Source organism: Melozone crissalis, unplaced genomic scaffold, assembly GCF_028551555.1.
Source record: "Melozone crissalis strain CALT ecotype California unplaced genomic scaffold, PUWL_Pcris_2 ptg000056l_1, whole genome shotgun sequence".
Lineage (NCBI taxonomy): Eukaryota > Metazoa > Chordata > Aves > Passeriformes > Passerellidae > Melozone > Melozone crissalis.
The window spans coordinates 5,803,672-5,822,303 of record NW_026535834.1 but is presented as its reverse complement, the minus strand read 5'-3'; the positions used below and the strand labels follow the sequence as shown (position 1 = coordinate 5,822,303).

At 49.8% G+C, this 18,632-nt stretch overlaps 1 protein-coding gene across 2 annotated transcripts in view; it reads left to right on the top strand.

Annotated features, from left to right (window-relative positions):
• Window positions 1-18,632, top strand: part of DAAM1 (dishevelled associated activator of morphogenesis 1) — a 95,807-nt gene that overhangs the window by 58,889 nt on the left and 18,286 nt on the right. Inside the window, exons 5-18 of one of the 2 annotated variants that reach the window (XM_054286752.1) lie at window positions 4,236-4,307; window positions 5,574-5,668; window positions 7,504-7,837; window positions 8,983-9,093; window positions 9,202-9,305; window positions 9,714-9,780; window positions 10,120-10,237; window positions 10,362-10,500; window positions 11,113-11,171; window positions 11,503-11,690; window positions 12,010-12,315; window positions 12,412-12,519; window positions 16,497-16,526; window positions 17,821-17,924. In XM_054286752.1, the coding sequence (XP_054142727.1) occupies window positions 4,236-4,307; window positions 5,574-5,668; window positions 7,504-7,837; window positions 8,983-9,093; window positions 9,202-9,305; window positions 9,714-9,780; window positions 10,120-10,237; window positions 10,362-10,500; window positions 11,113-11,171; window positions 11,503-11,690; window positions 12,010-12,315; window positions 12,412-12,519; window positions 16,497-16,526; window positions 17,821-17,924 (1,835 nt within the window). The remainder of the gene's footprint in view (window positions 1-4,235; window positions 4,308-5,573; window positions 5,669-7,503; window positions 7,838-8,982; window positions 9,094-9,201; window positions 9,306-9,713; window positions 9,781-10,119; window positions 10,238-10,361; window positions 10,501-11,112; window positions 11,172-11,502; window positions 11,691-12,009; window positions 12,316-12,411; window positions 12,520-16,496; window positions 16,527-17,820; window positions 17,925-18,632) is intronic. The other variant, XM_054286753.1, reaches the window with a different exon arrangement.

Sequence of the window (18,632 nt, the reverse complement as noted above, 5' to 3'; positions counted from 1 at the left end):
AGCCACCATCAATTATCCCAAAGCAATTCCGGATCCAGTTATCCCAAAGCCTCACCATGGTAGGGAAGCAGGCTGCTGGCTCAGGTGTGGCATCCCCTGCAGGCTCAGGAGCTGTGAGATGCTGCCAGAAGCTGGTTTAGGAAGCAAATCAGGTGTGGCAAAGCACTGAGGAGCATCTCAGGTGTCTTTGTCCCCACCAGCATGGGACATGCTGGGGGGCTGCACTGCTCCCAGCAGCTGCATCCTGCAGGTCAGAGCAGCAGGAGCTTGTGGGGAGGCTCCTTCAAACAGGTTGAGAGAAGCCTTGAAATTGCTTTGAGCCACTACTGTCTGAGCCCCCACCTCCTCTGCATGGGAAGAGAAGGAATTCTGGCTTTGGGAGCTGCTGACCCTCCAAGGGGCAGGCACAAGGGCTGTGGAAGTGTCAGGCTGAAAACCAAGACATGACAGGGCTGGGGAGTGTGAAATCTCTGAGATGGCTGGAGCTGCCAGATTGGTGACCTTCACATGGGAAAGCTCCTGCTAATGTCTGGGCACTGCTTTCCCTGCAGTGCTGAGCAGGGGATGGAGCTCATTTATGGGGTTCACATCACAGCAGCCCCTGCCACCCTGGAGGAGAGCAGCATCCATCAGCCACATGCACAGGGCTCAGGACAGCAGGGGCTGTGACATGAGAGGGTGACCTGGTGACAGCAGGGCTGCAGCTGATGGGATTTGTGGTTTTGCCAGGTCCCTGGAAAGAAGAAACAGGTGAGGGGCTCAGGTGGAACAAAGCAGGGGATGCAGCAAGGGCTGCCCTTGTCTGTGCAGCTTTGGCACAGCTTAATTTTCACAGCTGAGCACATGTGGGCCTGGAGGACAGTGAGGGATGTTGATGTGCAATTAAAGCCATCAATGTCTCCAACAGATCAGCTCAGTCTGGGTTCCAGCAGGGTTCAGATCAGCCCTCACTTCTCTGCTGCTTGAGAGCACCCACAGCAGCCTCAGCACAGGGAAAAAGGATTTGTGAGATGCTCAGTGGTGCAGTGGGACATCCTGGAGACACTCACATTGGATGGAGGTGCTCTGCTCTGTGTCTGGGCATTCCTCCCTGCAAGCAGGTTGCAAAACCCACATCCCCAAAACCCACCCTGGTGCTGGGAAAGCATTTTTCACACTCACCCTTTCAAACCCTGATGCTGGAGAGGTTCCTCCCTCCCCCTGGTGCTGAGCAGAGCCTTGTGACTCACTTCCCTCCTGGCTGTGGCTTTGTCAGGAGATTTCTTTACCACCAGGAGCACACCAAAGGACACTTCTCAGTGTGCTGTAGACCATTAGCCCCAGTAATTACCACTGAGCAACATCCTGCAGGGAGCTGAGGGGAGGGAAGCCCCTGCCCTGATCTTTGCCTGCTCTATTGTGCAGTCCCCCTTTGCCTGGGAAGCTGCTTTCTGAGGAGCCTGCCCAGCTGCTCGTCGGAATTAATGAGGTTCTGCTGCACTTAATTGAGAGCACTCTCCAAATTGGGGGTTTCAGGGAGGAAATGCAAGAGCCCGAGGGAGCCGAGCAAAGGGAAATATTTATAATGCAGCATGTTAATTATAAATGAGCAGTTTAGCCAATTTTGTTGTTCAGCCTCCCCTCCACCCCCCTGGAGACCTTTATTTGCTCCAGCGCTTCTTTTCAACCCTAAATGAGCAGCAGGTCCCCATCCCTGGCTGCCTCACAGGTGCTCCCAGCACAGGGCAGGTCCTGGGCTGTGGGGTGAGCCAGCCCTGCTGCTTTCCTTGCAGGGATCTCACTCCCTGGGCACATCTGGACACCTCTTGCTGCTGTGCCATGCTGGGGACCTTGGCACCTTTCCCAGCTGGTGCCTCTGGTGGGAAAGTGTTCTCGTTTAGGGCAAATTTGGGAGAGAATTTCCAAAGGAGGGCCCCTCCAGAAAGCAAACCCACGTGGCCCCATCCCACAACTGGTTCAGGAAGAATTCCTCAGAGAGGAGTGGAAAGAACCTGTTTATTTAACAGGCACAGCATCCCCAGCACACAGAATGAACAATACTGGGTGACACCACTGCTCTGACAAAGATGCCAATTTCAGAAAGTCTCTCTGGGGGTGCTCGCTCTGTTCTCAGTCCCTCCAGCGCTGGGGCAGCTGCTGCCCAGAGTAGGCCCCGCTGGGCCACAAGGTGCAAACTCTCGGGGTTTGCCAGGCCCCAGCCTGGAGCAGGCTCGAGACGGTTGAAAAAAAGGGAAAGGAGAAACAGTCCAGGGAGAAATTTGGACTGTTTAGCTAAACTACATAGTGAGCAGAAGCAAGAGCAAGCAGAAGCAAGAGCAAGAGAACAAAGCGAAAAGCAAAAAAGCAAAAGCCGCACTAGCTCCTGCCCTGTCTCTGTGTCCCACCAGGCTGATAAGAAAACTCAAACAAAACTTTCACTCTTCAGAGCCAGCGTTGAAGGCACAGAACATAATATCCAGCATAAACAGAACACATGAATGGGGATACAAGCATCATAACATCACCCTAGGACAGAAAGAGCTGCTCCTTGTAAGAGGGACAATGGAAAGGACCTTCTCTGACACCTCCGGGAGGTGACAGGACCATGCTCAAGGCACCTGTGAGTGTCCCAGCTCTGCTGTCCCGTGGAGTCCATTTGCATGCTGGACTCTAAAGTGGGGCAGGAAAGCTGGGAAATGCAGAATTCCCACAAGCTTTGTGCAGAGCCTTGCCCTGGCAGGACACAGAGAGGGTTGGCACGAGTGCCGAGGGCTCAGTGAGGAGCTGAAAGCCCTGATGGCTGTGTCAGACAGAATTGACACCCAGCACACAGGTGGCCTGAGCCTCAGCCCAGCTCTGGCACCTCTGAGGGAATGTGGGGTCAGGAGAAAGTGTTAAAGCAAAGGGCAGAGCTTTCCAGGCCTCTTGGTGCTCTCAAAGTTGTGGCACAGCCGAAGGAGGGGTCAGGTCTGGAGGCGCTCCTGTGCTGCCCAGGGGCAAACTGAGTCTCATCCAAATTACCTGTCCTTGACTTTGCTTGTCCTCATCTTGGCACGCTGCAGCTTGGGAAGTTTGGATGTACAGAAGTTTTCCAGATAAGCCTCTTGAGGCACAGTGAATGTTTGGGGCTCTGCTCCTCAGGCTCCCTGAAGCAGCCACAGTTGTTTGTGAGCCCAGAGATGGGGGCAGAGAGGAGCTTCTGTCCTGCTCCCCCATCACAGGTGTTTGGGGTGTGGGATGAGGTTACAAACAGCTCTGAAAGTTAGGGAAGAGGCACAGCCATGCAGCCAGTCAGGCTGTGATCAGAAGATGGTTATGATGGAAGATGTTTGGGATCTGTGTAGAATTTGTTGACTCCAGCCTAGACCTGTGTGGCATTTCTGCTGTGAAATCCTCTTCTTCTTTTGGTATATATGTTTTTAAGAAAACAAAGTGAGGGAAAAGGTTAATTATGAAGTATTCCCTCAAATTCTGCCTGCTTGCTCCATGCAGCCCCTGGGAATGTGCAGCATTACCTGAGCTGGGCTCAGAGGTAACTGAGAGATTTTAATCCTTCAGTCATGTCCTACAAGAACAAGGTAGAACTTGAAAACCCCTCTTTAACCCTGACAGATGCAGGGCATTGTGGACCAGGATGGCCAGATGAGACTCTGCATCACTCAGTGTCACAGATCACCGGCCCAGGGATGACATCCTTCAAGAAGTGACATTGCCAGATGCATGTTCCCTCCCAGTGAATAATGGAGTCCCCAGAGGAACTGTTGTGCCTGGAGTCTCTCTTAGGATGTTGAGATGTTGATAAGTCATGGTTCTGCTCCAGGAGTGCAGCCTAGACCATGTCACATTTAAACATTCTTCATTGTTTTTAAACATTTTCACCCCTGAGCATACTCAAGGCTGTGCAGCCAAATCTTCAAGGGCACTGTGGAGTTGAAACAAGAGAGATTTGGATGTAAAATTTCATCTGGTTTCCCTGAAGCTGATAATCACAAGACTGATGCAGTATCAGTGGGGCAGTGTTTGGTCACAGGCAGGTGGTGTAATTGTATTTATGGCAGTTCAATTGATCAGGTAATGTTTGCATAGCTGGAGTCAGGGGGAAGCTCAGAATATAGAAAGTCACACTTATATTAACATAAAATAATGCAAGAGCTCAGGGATGCTTCAGAAATGGTTGGCCATGAAGGGCAGGCAATGTTAATACTATTTTTTTACTAATCTGGCTTTGTTTCACTTTTTTTTTATCCCCTACCCAGGACCAGGAAGAAAATAAAGGAGCCACCAGCTGGCCAGAGTTCTACATTGATCAGCTGAATTCCATGGCTGCTGTGAGTATCCCTGGTGCCTCTGAACCCAGGGTGGGGCAACAGCAGGGTGGGGACAGTGCCAGCACTGTGCCTCAGAGGGTGGCAGTGTCACCTGTTACACCAACAGCTGCACAATGGAGATGTTCCTGCTGAACCTGGGTGTTCTGTGAGCCACAGAACCATGGCTGGGGTTTCGGTGGCAGTGTCACCTGTTAGGTGACAGGTACAGCTGCACAATGGAGATGTTCCTACAGCTCCTGGGGTGTTCTGTTCAGCCACAGAACCATGGCTGGGGTTTGGGTGGGAAGGAACCTTAAAGGACATCCAGTTCCACCCCCCTTCCACCAGACCAGGTATCTCCAAGCCCCATCCAGCCTGGCCTTGAGCACTCCCAGAGGGATGAGTAGGGGCTGTGAGCCAGCAGGGAGTGTGCTGATCCCCCTGGGAAGGCAGGAACACCCAGTGCTGGCCATGGGCTGCCAGCCAGAAAGGGCCCTGAGCCTGAGCAGAGCTTGTGATCAAAGCCTGCCAGATGCCTGCAGGGTGGCTTTGATCTCCCTGACGTGCTGCTGAAGAGGAGCTGGGTTAAATGGAGGGGTCAGCACAGCTCCTCCTATCTGCTGGGTCCTTTTTTGCCTTGGATTAGCCTCAGTCAGGGCTGGCAGGGCTCACCCCGACACCTCTGGGGGCCCAGCACTGCTGGGTGCTGCAGGAACCACTCAGGGAGCTGCTTTAGCTGTAGCCATGCCTCATGCACGCCCAGGGAGCAGGCAGCCCTGGGGCAGGAGTCAAATCCCAGCCCCAGCCCCAGCTGGAGAGCAAAATTCAGTGTGGGAGATGCGTCCTGTGCACACAGACACTGTCCCCAGCTGAGATCCACACTGCTGGGTTGCACTGGGATGGCTGTTCACCATCCCCATGGCTTACTCTGGATGATCTCCAATAGCCTAATGCCTTTTTTGGGTGTATTTTTTTACATTGTGGTGCCCCAGACTGCCCCCAGGACTCAAGGTGAGGCCACAGCAGTGCAGAGCAGAGCAGGAGTGGTGTGGGGGCTTGGAGGCAGTGCCTTCATCCCTCTGTCCCCATCCAGGCTGTCTCCTTGCAGACCATGGTGTGCTTTTCCTCACTGCTCCTTTCCCCAAGTTCTGGGATTGCCATAAGGATTCCAGACTTCCAGGGTGGGTTTAGGATCCCCATGGCTTGGCACAGTGGGTGGTGGGCACTGCCACTCCTTGGGCACACAGGGACATTCCCCTCCTGACCTCTGCCTTCCTCCTTGCACAGAGAAAATCCCTGATCGCCTTGGAAAAAGAAGATGAGGAGGAGAGAAATAAAACAATCGAAAGTTTGAAGACTGCACTGCGGACAAAACCAATGAGGCAATTCCCTTTCCCTTCTCCTTTCCCTTCTCCTTTCTCCTTTCCCCTTCCCTTCCCCTTCCCCTTCGCTTCCCTTCCCTTCTCTTTTTTGTATTTGAGTTTTCTGGCAGAGCAGGGGGTTAAATAGGAATATAAATGGGAGCTGTACAGGGTGAGAGAGGTGAGGACTGAGGCACTAACTGCCTTTTTTTTGTTTCACCAACTGCTTTTTTTTTTTGTGTCACATTTTGTCATTTTGTTCCTTTTTCTTGGTCCTTTTAGTGACCAAGAGCCACCAGGACCTCCCTGTTTATTCAGCCAAATCAGGCAACTTTTTTATTTTTCCAAATTTTCCTTTGTACTGAATGAATGTACAAAGGAATGTAATGAACAGAATGTAAAAATTCCTTGAAGATTTTTTTTTTCCAAGAAAACAACAATTTTTATTGGTCAGTTAGGACCTTTGTTTCAACTTCAGCTCCTCTTGCACTTTATAAGGGAGTAAAGTCACATGAATCTTCAGGCTTTTATGAAATTGAAAACAATTTTTGATGGGAGGATAAATGAAGGCTGGGATGCTTTCTGAATGTCTGTAGCTTTTTCCTAATTTCATTTTCTCTGAAATCTGCATGCACACTTTTGCAACACTTAAAGAGCCTCAGGTTGAAATCTTCTGATGGGAATGTGTTCCATTGGGAAGTGCCTGAGTTGTTTTGGTTATGGAAGAAACAAATTTACTATTGCTTGCAAATATCTTTCCCTTTTCCACCTGTGGTTCATGGTAAGAAATTCCCTGGGTCTGGGGTGAGCACCTGATTTCTGTGACACCTGGACCTTGTGTGGGTGCTTGTGGGACCTTTTAAGGATTTTATAAAGTTTCATGGTGGCCAGCCATGAAACTTTATAAAATCCTTAAAAGTGATGTTTGAGTGTTTTTTGAGGGATGCAGCAGGCTCTGCAGAAAATTTTACCTGTTGGAGCCACTTTTTCAACCAGGGAAGTGAACACCAACTTTCCTGTTGACTTTGGCTTTGAAGCAGAGAAAGCAGTTTTCCCCAAGCCTGCAATTACTCCTTTTGTTGCTGCCCATCAGCATGGCTTGTTTTGAATTAAAATCATCCCAGTGCTACGATGTTCTTGGCTCATTTGCTTTCCAGTCTTTTGCCAAAGCAGAGATCACCCAGCCTGGGTGGCATTGGGCATGGGGGCCCTAAAATGCTTCAGCAGGGTGCAGTGCTGGGTCTGGTGAACCTGCCTGGGCACTGCCCTGTGTTTGCTGTCTGCTTTCTGTTCAGTGGTGTTGTAAATCATCATAAAAATCAGAAATCCTTTAAAACTGGGGAGGTGTGCCTGAGGAAGGAGAAGGGCGTGGATGGTGAGGCAGGAGAGGTGGCAGAAAGGTGACATTGAGGTGTCTGCAGCTGATGAGGAGGTGACTTCAGGGCTTGGGATCTTCTTCCAGCTCAAAAATTGTCTCAAAACTCAGCTTGGTATTTTTTGCAGTGTGACTGCAAACTTCCAACCTCCATCCCGAGATTTGTGTTGGTGGCTGGGTTAGCTGGTTCTCTTTGAAATGTCCTCACTCTGAGGAACCTTGTGCAGGTAGCACAGGCAACCAGGCACCAATTAAATTGATTTTTACACCCCCAGGGTGTAAAAATCAATTTATTTGTGTCTGGTCCACGGGAATCCTTCAGGCCTTCTGATATCCATAAACAAGTATACAGCAAGGTTGTAGGTGTGCATCAACAGATTGTTTGGGGGTAAAAGGCAAATCATAAATTAATAAATAATAAATAAAGAAATAATAATGAATTTATAAATAATTATAAAGTGAAAACTCCCTTTCCTGGCAGGTTTGTGACCCGCTTCATCGACCTGGATGGCTTATCATGTATCCTCAACTTCCTCAAAAGCATGGACTATGAGACAGCAGAGTCTCGAATACATACCTCGCTCATTGGATGTATAAAAGCACTAATGAACAACTCCCTGGGCAGGGCCCACGTCCTGGCCCACCTGGAGAGCATCAATGTCATTGCTCAGAGTCTGAGCACAGAGAACATTAAGACAAAAGTGGCAGTGCTGGAAATCATGGGCGCCGTGTGCCTGGTTCCTGGGGGCCACAAGAAGGTACTGGAGGCCATGCTGCACTACCAGAAATATGCCAGTGAAAGGACTCGTTTTCAGGTAGGTGGGTGTGCTGGTTTTGGTTTGGTAATTTGAGATTTTTTACTAATTTTGAGATTTTTTTTTTTTTGGTTAATGGATTAAAGAGTGTGGTGGGTTTGGTGTCGGTTAATTATTGGTGCGTTGACTACTTGTTGTGAGGTAGGATTAGGTGAAAGGTACACCAGGTTTAAAACTTTAAAGGGTATAAAAAATTTTATTAATAAATTAAAAGGAAATAAGGAAAGTAATTAAAGAAAAAAGGTAGTAGGAATTAAAATAAACTCTTCAGAACACATCACTCCCCAACCTTTTTTTTCTTACTGATAATGTAAAGAAACAAAACCTACAATTTCTAGTCGGTTTATTATTTCTAAAATAGTTTTTTTCTCAGTTTACTTAGAGAGAGAAGTTGTTTTGGGTTTTTTTTTGTTAATGTTATGGAGATTTTTTATAAGAGGGAAAAACCCAGTTCTTTTGTGGTTTCTAATTTCTTCACTGATAACAACTGTTTGGGGAGCCCTGTTATCATGAAGCCCCTCTTGTCTTCTACACGTTTTCTTACAGTTTGTTGATGGGTTATGTTGACTTATGGGGTATTGTTTTCAAGATGAGTTGTTTAAAGGTAAAAATTTTCATTATTTATTCCCAAATACGTTCCTTTTTTTAAAATTTTGTTCCTTGAGAACGAAAAGTTTTACATCACTTCCCTAAATTTCCTCCATTCCAAACCACAACAGTGGCTCTCCACTCACCCCTCAGCCCCTGAAATTCAGCGTTCCTGACCCTTTCTCCTCCCGAATATCTGAGTGGCAGCTTGCAAATGTTTTGTTATGGCTGTTTGCAAGTTGAAAAATCCAGAATTATGAAAAATCTGGAGTTATCCCAGAGCCATGTCTGATGAGATTTGCAGCCAAGCAAGGAGGGAGGAAACAGTTAAGGTGACACCCACAAAAAATAAAAGGCTTGTTTGTGCAGGGTCCCTGGGATCAGAGCTCTGCAAGGCTGCAGCATTCCTGAATGGACTGGTGCTGGCCCAGATGGGTGCTGGGGTGGCCAGCAGCTGCTGGAACATCACCAGGAGCTGCTCCTGCCCGTGTTCCCTGGCTGTTTGGGCAGCACTAGGGCTGTCACAGGGCACTGAACTGACCCCTTGTGTTTGGCAGACGCTGATCAACGACCTGGACAAGAGCACGGGCCGGTACCGAGATGAAGTGAGCCTCAAGACAGCCATCATGTCCTTCATCAACGCTGTCCTGAGCCAGGGGGCAGGCGTGGTGAGCACCAGGGAGGCCTTGGGGTGTGCTTGGGGTGTTTATTTTATTTCAGTGAACTTTCTGAGGGTGTGCACCTTGCTGTGCTGAGCCCACACCTGTGCCTTGCAGGAAAGCCTGGATTTCAGACTCCATCTGAGATATGAATTTCTCATGCTGGGCATCCAGCCAGTCATTGACAAACTAAGACAACATGAAAATTCAACCCTCGACCGGTGAGTAGGGACCCCCAGCACATTTGTGATTTTTGTCTGCTGCCCTTCCTTCAGGTGTTGGCCTAGAGTCTCATCTCTTGTTGAAATTCCTTGCTGTATCCAGAGAGGGAGAAAAAAATTCCAACATGGTTTTGCTGCATTCTGATGTAGGGTTGAGCTGGGGAGGATGTGCCATCAGGGGTTCAGGGGATGCTGTCAGCCCTCATCCACCTCTTCTCATCCCAAAAGGCTCCTTGCACATCCTGTAGTGGTTAGGAAGTCAGGACTGAAGGTCCACTTGGTGTTTCAAGCCCTCCCAGCGTCTGGTCTGCTGACAGGCCAGCTGCCTGTAATTTACTCATTGTCACATTTATATCTGCTTTTAACAGGTTGTTCTGGTTTGGTTTTTTTCCCCTTTTCTTTCCTCAGGCACTTAGATTTCTTTGAAATGCTTAGAAATGAAGATGAACTGGAGTTTGCCAAAAGATTTGAGCTGGTGAGTATGAATGCTGCTGATGCAGACACTGGTACTCAGTATCACAGTTAGTTTTAAAAGAGTGGTCAAAGGGACAAAGAGTGGTCTTCTGGGTAAAATGGGGAGCTTGGAACTCTTTCTGTTGCTCTGCTCTTTTGCAACATCTGTCCTAGAGCCTGCTTTAGCCCTTCAGTCCTTTGCCTGCCCAGCAGCTCTGTTTGCCCCTCACAGGGCACTGGGGTCAGTTTGTCTGTCAGTTTTGGGGTGGGGGTGACTCATGGGGTGTGGAGCTGAGACTCAGGGATCAGGAGATGCTGTTGTGCCTCCAGTGGCCTGACCTTGCCTGTCTCCTGCCCACAGGTCCACATTGACACCAAAAGTGCAACTCAGATGTTCGAGCTGACGAGGAAGAGGCTGACGCACAGCGAGGCGTACCCGCACTTTATGTCCATCCTGCACCACTGTCTCCAGATGCCTTGTGAGTCCCAGGAGAGGCCAGGAAAGCCAGGGCTTGCTGGGGGCTTGGCAGCCCAGCCCTCCTGCCCTGCAGTGTCACAATTTCCCCTGTGCTCACGTCAGTCTGTCCCCTTCCTTCCCTGCAGATAAAAGAAGCGGCAACACCGTCCAGTACTGGCTGCTGCTGGACAGGATCGTGCAGCAGATTGTCATCCAGAGTGACAAAGGGCAGGACCCTGATGCCACTCCCCTGGAAAACTTCAACATTAAAAATGTTGTACGAATGTAAGTGCTCAGGGGTCACTGTTCCCTGCTGCTCACTGTCACACATCACACAGTGGTGTTCCTGCTCCTCGACTGGACATGAGCCAGCATCCCTGGAGCTGTTGGCTTCACCCCACCTTAGCAATGAAGCCCATCCCTTTTGTTAGCACTTGCAAGCAATATTTGAGATTTAGGAGTTTTTGTGTGTTCTCTGTTCTAATATATATAAATTTTATATATTAGAGATCGCAGTGTCCTCTGTCTTCCATCAAATTGAATCCCATTTGAATTCTTCTGAATGATTGAGTTTTGCAGATGCACATTTAGCGCCATTCTACATATCTTTTATACATCTCTTTTAAGTTCCACTGTGACAGAGTGACAATTAGCTATGGAGCTTGTAGTAATTAAAATTGTTTATATACTTTCTGACTTCTCTCTATGCCCTCTGCCCTTTAAATCTCTTCTTATCAGAAAAAAAAATAAAAAATCTCCCCTCTCTGAGGGGAGACACAGCAGAGCTATTAGTTTGGAGCCTTAAATTCCACTTCCTCAGTCGTGTCCCTTGCTGGTGATGGTGTCCTATTTGCTGTAGTAGGATTGTCTCACATGCTACATCTCTTCTCCTTTTAGGTTAGTCAATGAAAATGAAGTCAAACAGTGGAAAGAGCAAGCAGAAAAAATGAGAAAAGGTGAGTGGTGGAGGAATACACAGTGTGAACTCTAACCTTGGCTAAACAGTTACCATACACATGTATTTATATGTTTATTTATACATATATCTGCAGGCTTTACTGAAGGGCTGAGATAGTGTCATGCCATGGGGCTGACATGGAAAATGGGCAGAGAAAATAATATTTTTTTTCATGGAGAGGCTTCAAATGGGGTATTAAGGCACAGCACAGCCTCCTTTTTGCCACTTGCAGCTTCTCTGCAGGGCAGTGTGGGATTTAGCCCCCCATGGGCTGCTGTTGGCAAAAAGGAGTGTTTGTCACCCAAAGTGTTCTCCTGGGGCTGTTTCAGAGCACACAGAGCTGCAGCAGAAGCTGGAGAAGAAGGAGAGGGAGTGTGATGCCAAGGCCCAGGAGAAGGAGGAGATGATGCAGACGCTGAACAAGATGAAGGAGAAGCTGGAGAAGGAGTCCAGTGAGCACAAGCAGGTCAAGCAGCAGGTGGCAGATCTGACAGCACAGCTCCACGAGATGAGCAGGGTGAGACCTCAAACCTGCTGCTCCTCTTGTGGGCCCACTCTGTCACCCCCTGCACGTGCTGTGGGGTGATTCCAGGAGGCTCAGCTGCATGGGGGGACTGAGAAAGAGGCTTGTTGGAAGAGCCACCAGGGTGTCTGTCCCTAGTGATGGGCTGATTCTGCCTCTCAGCTGCACTGAGCCTCAGTCAGGAGTGTTGAAGTGTTTGAATGATTCATTTTTCCTAAAATTTAACCAAATTAATTAAAAATCAGCATGGGGGTATTTTTAGGTGGTGTCCCCACCTCCATATGACCAGTCCCCATCCCTCTTTCTCTCCCAGAGGGCAATCTGTGCTGCCAGCCCTGGAGGACCTCCCATGCCACCAGGAGCACCTGGGGGCCCTTCGCCTTCTCCAACTCCTGGCTCCCTCCTTCCCCCTCCACCACCCCCCCCACTCCCAGGGGGGTGTCCCCCACCTCCTCCCCCACCTCCTCCTCCCGGTGGTCCCCCCCCTCCCCCTGGCCCCCCTCCCCTGGGGGGGCTGATGCCTCCCCTTGGGGCACCCCCGGGCATGGCCTTCAAGAAGAAGAGCATCCCTCAGCCAACCAACGCCCTCAAGTCCTTCAACTGGTCCAAGCTGCCAGAGGTAAGCTGGGCAAAAATTTGGGCAGTGAGGTGCTGGATGGTGATGTGAGGGCAGTGGGTGAGGACCCCTACCTGCAATGCTCCCACTGTCTTGCAGAACAAGCTGGCAGGCACCGTGTGGACCAACATAGATGACACAAAAGTGTTCAAAATCCTGGACCTGGAGGACCTGGAGAGGACATTCTCAGCCTACCAAAGACAGCAGGTAACAGCTGGCCCAGGCTGGGCACACCTAGGGGAGGTGCTACCCTTGTGGGATCACGTGGTTTCACTGGTGGTCCCAAAACACATCTCCCATCATTATTTCATACCAAAGCCATGTTGGCCAGATCAGCTCCATCTGCTTTGTCCCCTCATCCATGTACCAGAGCCTTGATGTTGAGGCAGTTGTTCATGGCTCACTGTGCCTGATTCCACACACCTGACCATGTGCACCCTGATGATGGATCACCAAAAAACACACACACACACAAAAAAGAGACAGGGAATGTTATGAAAATAACCCCCAGATGTGGCCACAGTTGGGTAATATTTTTGGATTGCTGTTAACAGCAACTTCTCCATGTGTCTGTATTGGGTGGAAAATTTCTATCCCTCTCTGGCCAAGAGGGACTAAGTTTTGCCCACATCTACCATGGGTGGGTCTCTTCTTTTTATTTTTGTAGTGAGCCAAGAGCAAAATGTAAGCTTTGAACAAATATCCCAGACCAAAATAATGTCATTGCAGGCAAAAGTCTCTGCTTTTTAATCTCCTGCTCAAGCACTGCAGGCCCAGTTTGGAAGGCATCAAAGCACATGAAGAAAATTAGACACTTATTTTACCCCAGGCAGGGTGAAAATGGGAAGAAGTGTTTCAAGAAGGCAGGAGAAAAAGCAAGGAGAGAGGCTGAAAAAGGATAAAAAGGATGTTCACCTGCTGAACACCTGGCTGTGTTCCTGGGAGGAGAGAGCAGCTTGTCTCCTTCCTGCCAGGAAGGAGTGGTCCAGACCCATAAGCTCATTAGGCAGTGTGAGAGTTTAATCTGTTCCAGAGGCTAATTGGAGGAAAGATCAGGGTGGATTAGAGCAGGACAAACATCAAGAGTAACCCACCAGCAGTACGTGCTGCCTGCCCCAGTGTTTTGGGAAGAGATGACCACAGCAATGTCTCCTTCTCCTGGCATTTTTTGAGCTTGACTCATTCCTGCTGGAGGGCATGTCTGAGGACAAGGGATGGAAATGGAAGAGGAGCAAGAATAGAAACCTGAGTGTCAGCAGGATGGTTTGCCCTCGGGCCCCAGCCCATGAGTCACCTGGTGTGATGAGGATTATTGCCAGGCAGGAATTTAAAAATAATTTGGCTTGGCTGAGATCCTGCTGGGTGAAGTGGCTGGGTAGGTTTGGGGCAAGAGGAGCAGGGAGATGGTGCAAGGAGAGCTGTGACAAGGGATGAGGACCAACAGGGAGCTGAATGGAGGAGCCAGGAGCTGTGGTGGGACTGGCAGAAGATGCTGTGAGAGCATCTGAAAGGCAGATGGGAAAGACAAGGCAAAATCCCACCTGTGAGATGCTGCTGGGGCTGGACCTGCCCTTGGGGATGTGATGCACAAGTTCCTTGTGGTCATTGTGTGTGAGTGGAGCCATGGGACACATCTGGGGCTGGAGCTGCCCTTGGGGACGTGATGCAGAAGTTCCTTGTGGCTCATTCTGTATCAGTGGAGCCATGGGACACATGAGGGATGTGTTTGTCCAGCTGGGAGTCCACAGGGTGCTCCCAGTGTTAGTCCCAGCATGGAGAGGGGGTCATGGCTCTGCAGCCAGCAGATGTGCTCCATGAGATCAGGAGAAGTGGAAGTGTTCCAGGCTGGTGGGGTGGAATGTTCCCTGCCCATGGTTGCACTAGAGCATCTTTAAAGTCCCTTCAGCCCAAGCCATTCTGTAACACATGCAAACCAAGGGGCTCTGTGTACATGGAGAGGGACTGGGGCAGTGAACAGCCTGTCCCTGAGGCACAATGAACTCATAATAATGGTTTCACAACTCCCAGCATTTCCAAGCTCTAACAAAACTTGGTTTCTGTCACGAAGAAGCAAGGGAGGAGCAGGGTTCTCCCTGCCTGTTCCCTGTCTGGAGCCACTTGCTCAGTGGTGATGCCTCTCCCTTGTCCTGGATCACAACATCCCCAGGACATGGGGCATCAGGGGCTGCCTGTGCCCATGCCCCCAGACAAAGCAGGGCTCTGGAAATGCCTGGTCAAGGGCTGCATCCCTGTGACCCTGCCCCAGCAGGCAGAGATGTGTGCAGTGCACAGGGCTCTCTGACCCCCCCAGGCTGGCTGCTCTGGGGCTGCCTGTGCTGGCATTTGTCTGGTTTAGCTGCCAGAGCGCCTGGGAATCCCAAAGTGCTGCACACACCCGAGGCTTTAACCATGTACTTAATTTTAAGCATCTCTTTAAATGTTTTTTCCCACATCACAGGCTGGGATGTAAATGCAGGCTATTAGCTGAGCTCTGCAGCTTTTGGGAAGGGCCCTTTCCATGTGGGGAGGACAGGAACCCTGTGGGCTTCCTGGGGCTCATCCCTGCCTCACAGGGCATGAAGGAGAGCCTGCAGCCTCCCAGCCAAGGCTCTGCAGATGTCCCTGTCATCAGAGAAGGTCTGAGCCCTGCAGCTGTACAGAATAGCAGCATTTACAGAAAATCCAACAGGAGATTTTTGGCTGTGGCATGAGAACTGACAGCAGGGTGTGCATGTAGTGATGGAGGAAGGCAAGTCCAGGACCATCAGGGCTTGAACTACGCAAGGGTTTTGTGCCTCTGTCAGGGATGTCTTGAGAGTCTTCCTGGGGGTAGAGGCTGGGAGTGATGTTGACAAGCAGCAGTGACACAGCCAGGGCAGTTCTGGCAGGTCCTGCAGCAGTGAGGGATGTAAAAGAGTCAGGGCCAAGTGGAAAAAAATATGTGTTGTTGAAGCAGGGGCTTAGCAGTGAGCTGGGAAAGAATTCATCTCCCAAAAAAGGATGAAGGAAGGAAAGGCTCCAGCTCCTCTGTGCAAGGGAGAGTGACCTGTGCAGGGGCCAGGGACAGCAGGGCTGGGAATTGTTTGTGGGGATGGTGACAGCACATTTAAAGCTGCTCCTGCTTACCCTATCCTGCAGCAGGGGCTGGATCACAGTTCCTATGAGGAAGAGGGGCAGGGATGAGGCTGGTTTGAGGCCTTTTTGTAGTAATCTTTTCTCTACCTTAATGCATGAGGAGCCCTCCCTCTCCTGGAGCAGAGAAAGCCACCATGTCCTCCCTGTCCAGCAGCCTGGAGCAAGTCTGAGCATCGTGGGGCAGGTCTGAGGGCTGAAATGGAAGGAAGAGCTCCTAATCAGGGACCAGTTAAATGAAGATAAAGATACCCATTGCAGCTGGTGGGTGTGCTTTGTGCCTGTCCCACAGATGAGACTGCTGGGTAGAGATTGAGAGACTTTTAGCCACAAGATTCTTGATCAGCAGAGCTCAGCCAAGGGGATGGGGAAGGAAAACTCTGTGTGTGTGTGTGTGCACATGTGTGTGGTGCCAGCTTTACTGCACCTGCTTCCAGCCTGCTGGGGAGAGCCCAGCCTGCTGGGGAGGGACATGCTGCTGGTGAGCATTGGGGCCAGGCTGCTGAGCCCTGGAGAAGCAGGGAGGAGGAGGAGGATGATGAGAACTCGAGGGGAAGCATGTTGCTGTGGCCAATGGTGAAGTTCTGCTGCGGCCAGATTTGCTGCAGGATGCGCCTCTCCTCATTTCCACTCACAAGCCCTGTTTTTCCTGGCACTCACATTGGCATTTCAGTCCCTCAGATGTGCAGGAACCAGCAATTTTCCTGCAGGCATGGCAGGCTGAGCAGTGCTGTGCCTTTGGGCCAGAAGCAGGGCTTGGCCAGCATCCTCCCACCTCATCCCATGTCCCCTCCTCACCCCTGTGCACAATGTGCCGCAGCCTCATCCCTTCATGGAGCCTCCTCTTCATCAGCTCTGCCCTCCTGCACATCCCATAACCCACATTTTCACCTGCATCACTCCTATTTGGGCACTGGCACCCCCATGCTACCAACCCCCCCATACTGCTGCACGTTTCCCTTTGCTGTGCTTCAGTTCCCTCTGGTTTTGCTGAGATCACTGAACTGCATGTGTTTTTACTGCCTTTTTCCATGCTTCTGCTATGGCTGTAGGACTTCTTTGTGAATGGTAGCTCCAGACAGGTAAGTGAGCACCTGCAGGAGTGTGATGTGGGGCTGGGGACAGGGGGACACGTGGCTGCTTCTGAGGGGGGTTCATGTGGGACAAATGGGGTTGGATCAGAGAGGTGCAAATATCACCAGAAGGAGCAGCTTGAAAGTTGCTGCTGGGGATGCTGGTAAGGCAGAACCCACCCTCTCTGCTGTCTGGCCTGAGGTGAAACCAATGTCTGAGTACAGGAGTTGGATTTTTAACTCCACAAAGAAGCTCCTAACTCCTAACCCTAACCTTGAGCAGTTTTTGTTTTCAGAAGATGGCAATAAACCCACAGGTGGAAGCTCTCTGCTTGGTCAGAGCTGACAAGGTGCATGAGAGGGGCAGCTGGTGCTGGCTGACTTGGGGCTGGTGTTCCATCCCCTGCCTCTCTTCCCACTTCTCATATCTGCATGTTTTCTTCGTTGAAACAAGAAAATGAGTAAAAAATTATAATTTCAGTCCTCACTCTCAGCCCTTGCAGTGACCATGTGCCAGGTCTCCTTTAGTGTGGATCTGTAACGTTCAGGACCTTGCAGCTCCAGATTGTGTTCCATCCAGAAGGATTAAATAGCCAGCTTTTAATTGATTAACCTCACTAAAATATGCAATATGGTAAATTAAAACCTGGGGCGACATGAACTCCTCGGGCAGCCCTACAAAGCTGCTGTTGTGTAGATCTGCCCATTTGCCCACAACCACAGTATTGTTACTCATACTGAAGGTAAAGTGTTTAAGCCACTTAGGAGATACAGGTGCTTATTCCACACCAATTCCTGCTTTCAAATCCCTTATTTTGGGAGGATTTCACTGAAAAAGCTGCTGGTTGCTTTTGCAAGTCTGATAGCATGTATTAGCTGGCTCAGGAGGGCTGATGCATGAAGGGTGATCACAGATGTTTGGAGCAGGGGTGAGGAACAAGAGCGATGCTGAGTGTGTGCAGCAGCCCATAGTGAAATCCTCCATGCCAGGGTTTAATGAAGTATCACAAGTATGTATGCTGAGAAAGCCAGCCTTTATTTATTCAGCAGCGCCCCTGTGTTTGCAGATTTTTAAATCTTCCCTGTCTGAGAAAATATTTACATTTCTAACCAGTGGCTTCAAAGCCAGCTCTGGTTTATGAAATGACTTTCTGTGTTTCAGTCACAGGTGAGGGGTTTTGCCCATAACCTGTGGTGCCACTCCTGATTTATGGGGCACACTGTGTATCACACTGAGAGTATTAAATGTCCTTGCTGTTCCATGGCTCTTCTCCAGGCTTTTCTTCTTATTATTTTCTCGTAGAAGGAAGATGCCATCGATGACACGTTGAGTTCCCGGCACAAAGTCAAGGAGCTTTCTGTCATAGATGGCAGGAGAGCTCAGAACTGCAACATCCTCCTGTCCAGGTATGGTTCAAGCCTTGCTGTGGGGAGTGGGGTGTGATGGTGATCACAGGGGTCTGAGGATGAGGGAAGAGACGAGGATCTGACTCCATGTTTCAGAAGGCTGATTTATTATTTTATTTTATATATTATATTAAAACTATACTAAAAGAACAGAAGAAAGGATTTCATTAGAACGCTGGCTAAGTATAGAAAAAGAAGGAATGATAACAAAGGTTTGTGTGTCAGACAGAGAGTCCGAGCCAGCTGTGATTGGCCATTAATTAGAAACAATCAACATGAGACCAATCCCAGATGCACCTGTTGCATTCCACAGCAGCAGATAACCATTGTTTACATTTTGTTCCTGAGGCCTCTCAGCTTCTCAAGAGAAAAAATCCTAAAGAAAGGATTTTTCATAAAACATGTCTGTGACAGTGGGAGGATGCTTAATACCCTGCCCTGGGCTGCCCTGAGTGTGCTCCTCATCCCTGGTTGATGACAGGAGCCAGTGCAGCAGGAGAGCAGTGACACCTGAACCCAGCTATAGCCTTACAGCCTCAGGGTGGGGTGACTGAAGGGGGGACAGTGCCATTAAGGGGGTACGTGGCAATTTGGTGTCCCTGGAAAGCCCTCAGGGAGCTGGGATAGCTGGGATACCCAGGGAGCTTTCACAGGAGGTGGAATGGGGTTGATTTCACCTCTTATCTTTCTCAGCCTGGGTTTTGTTTG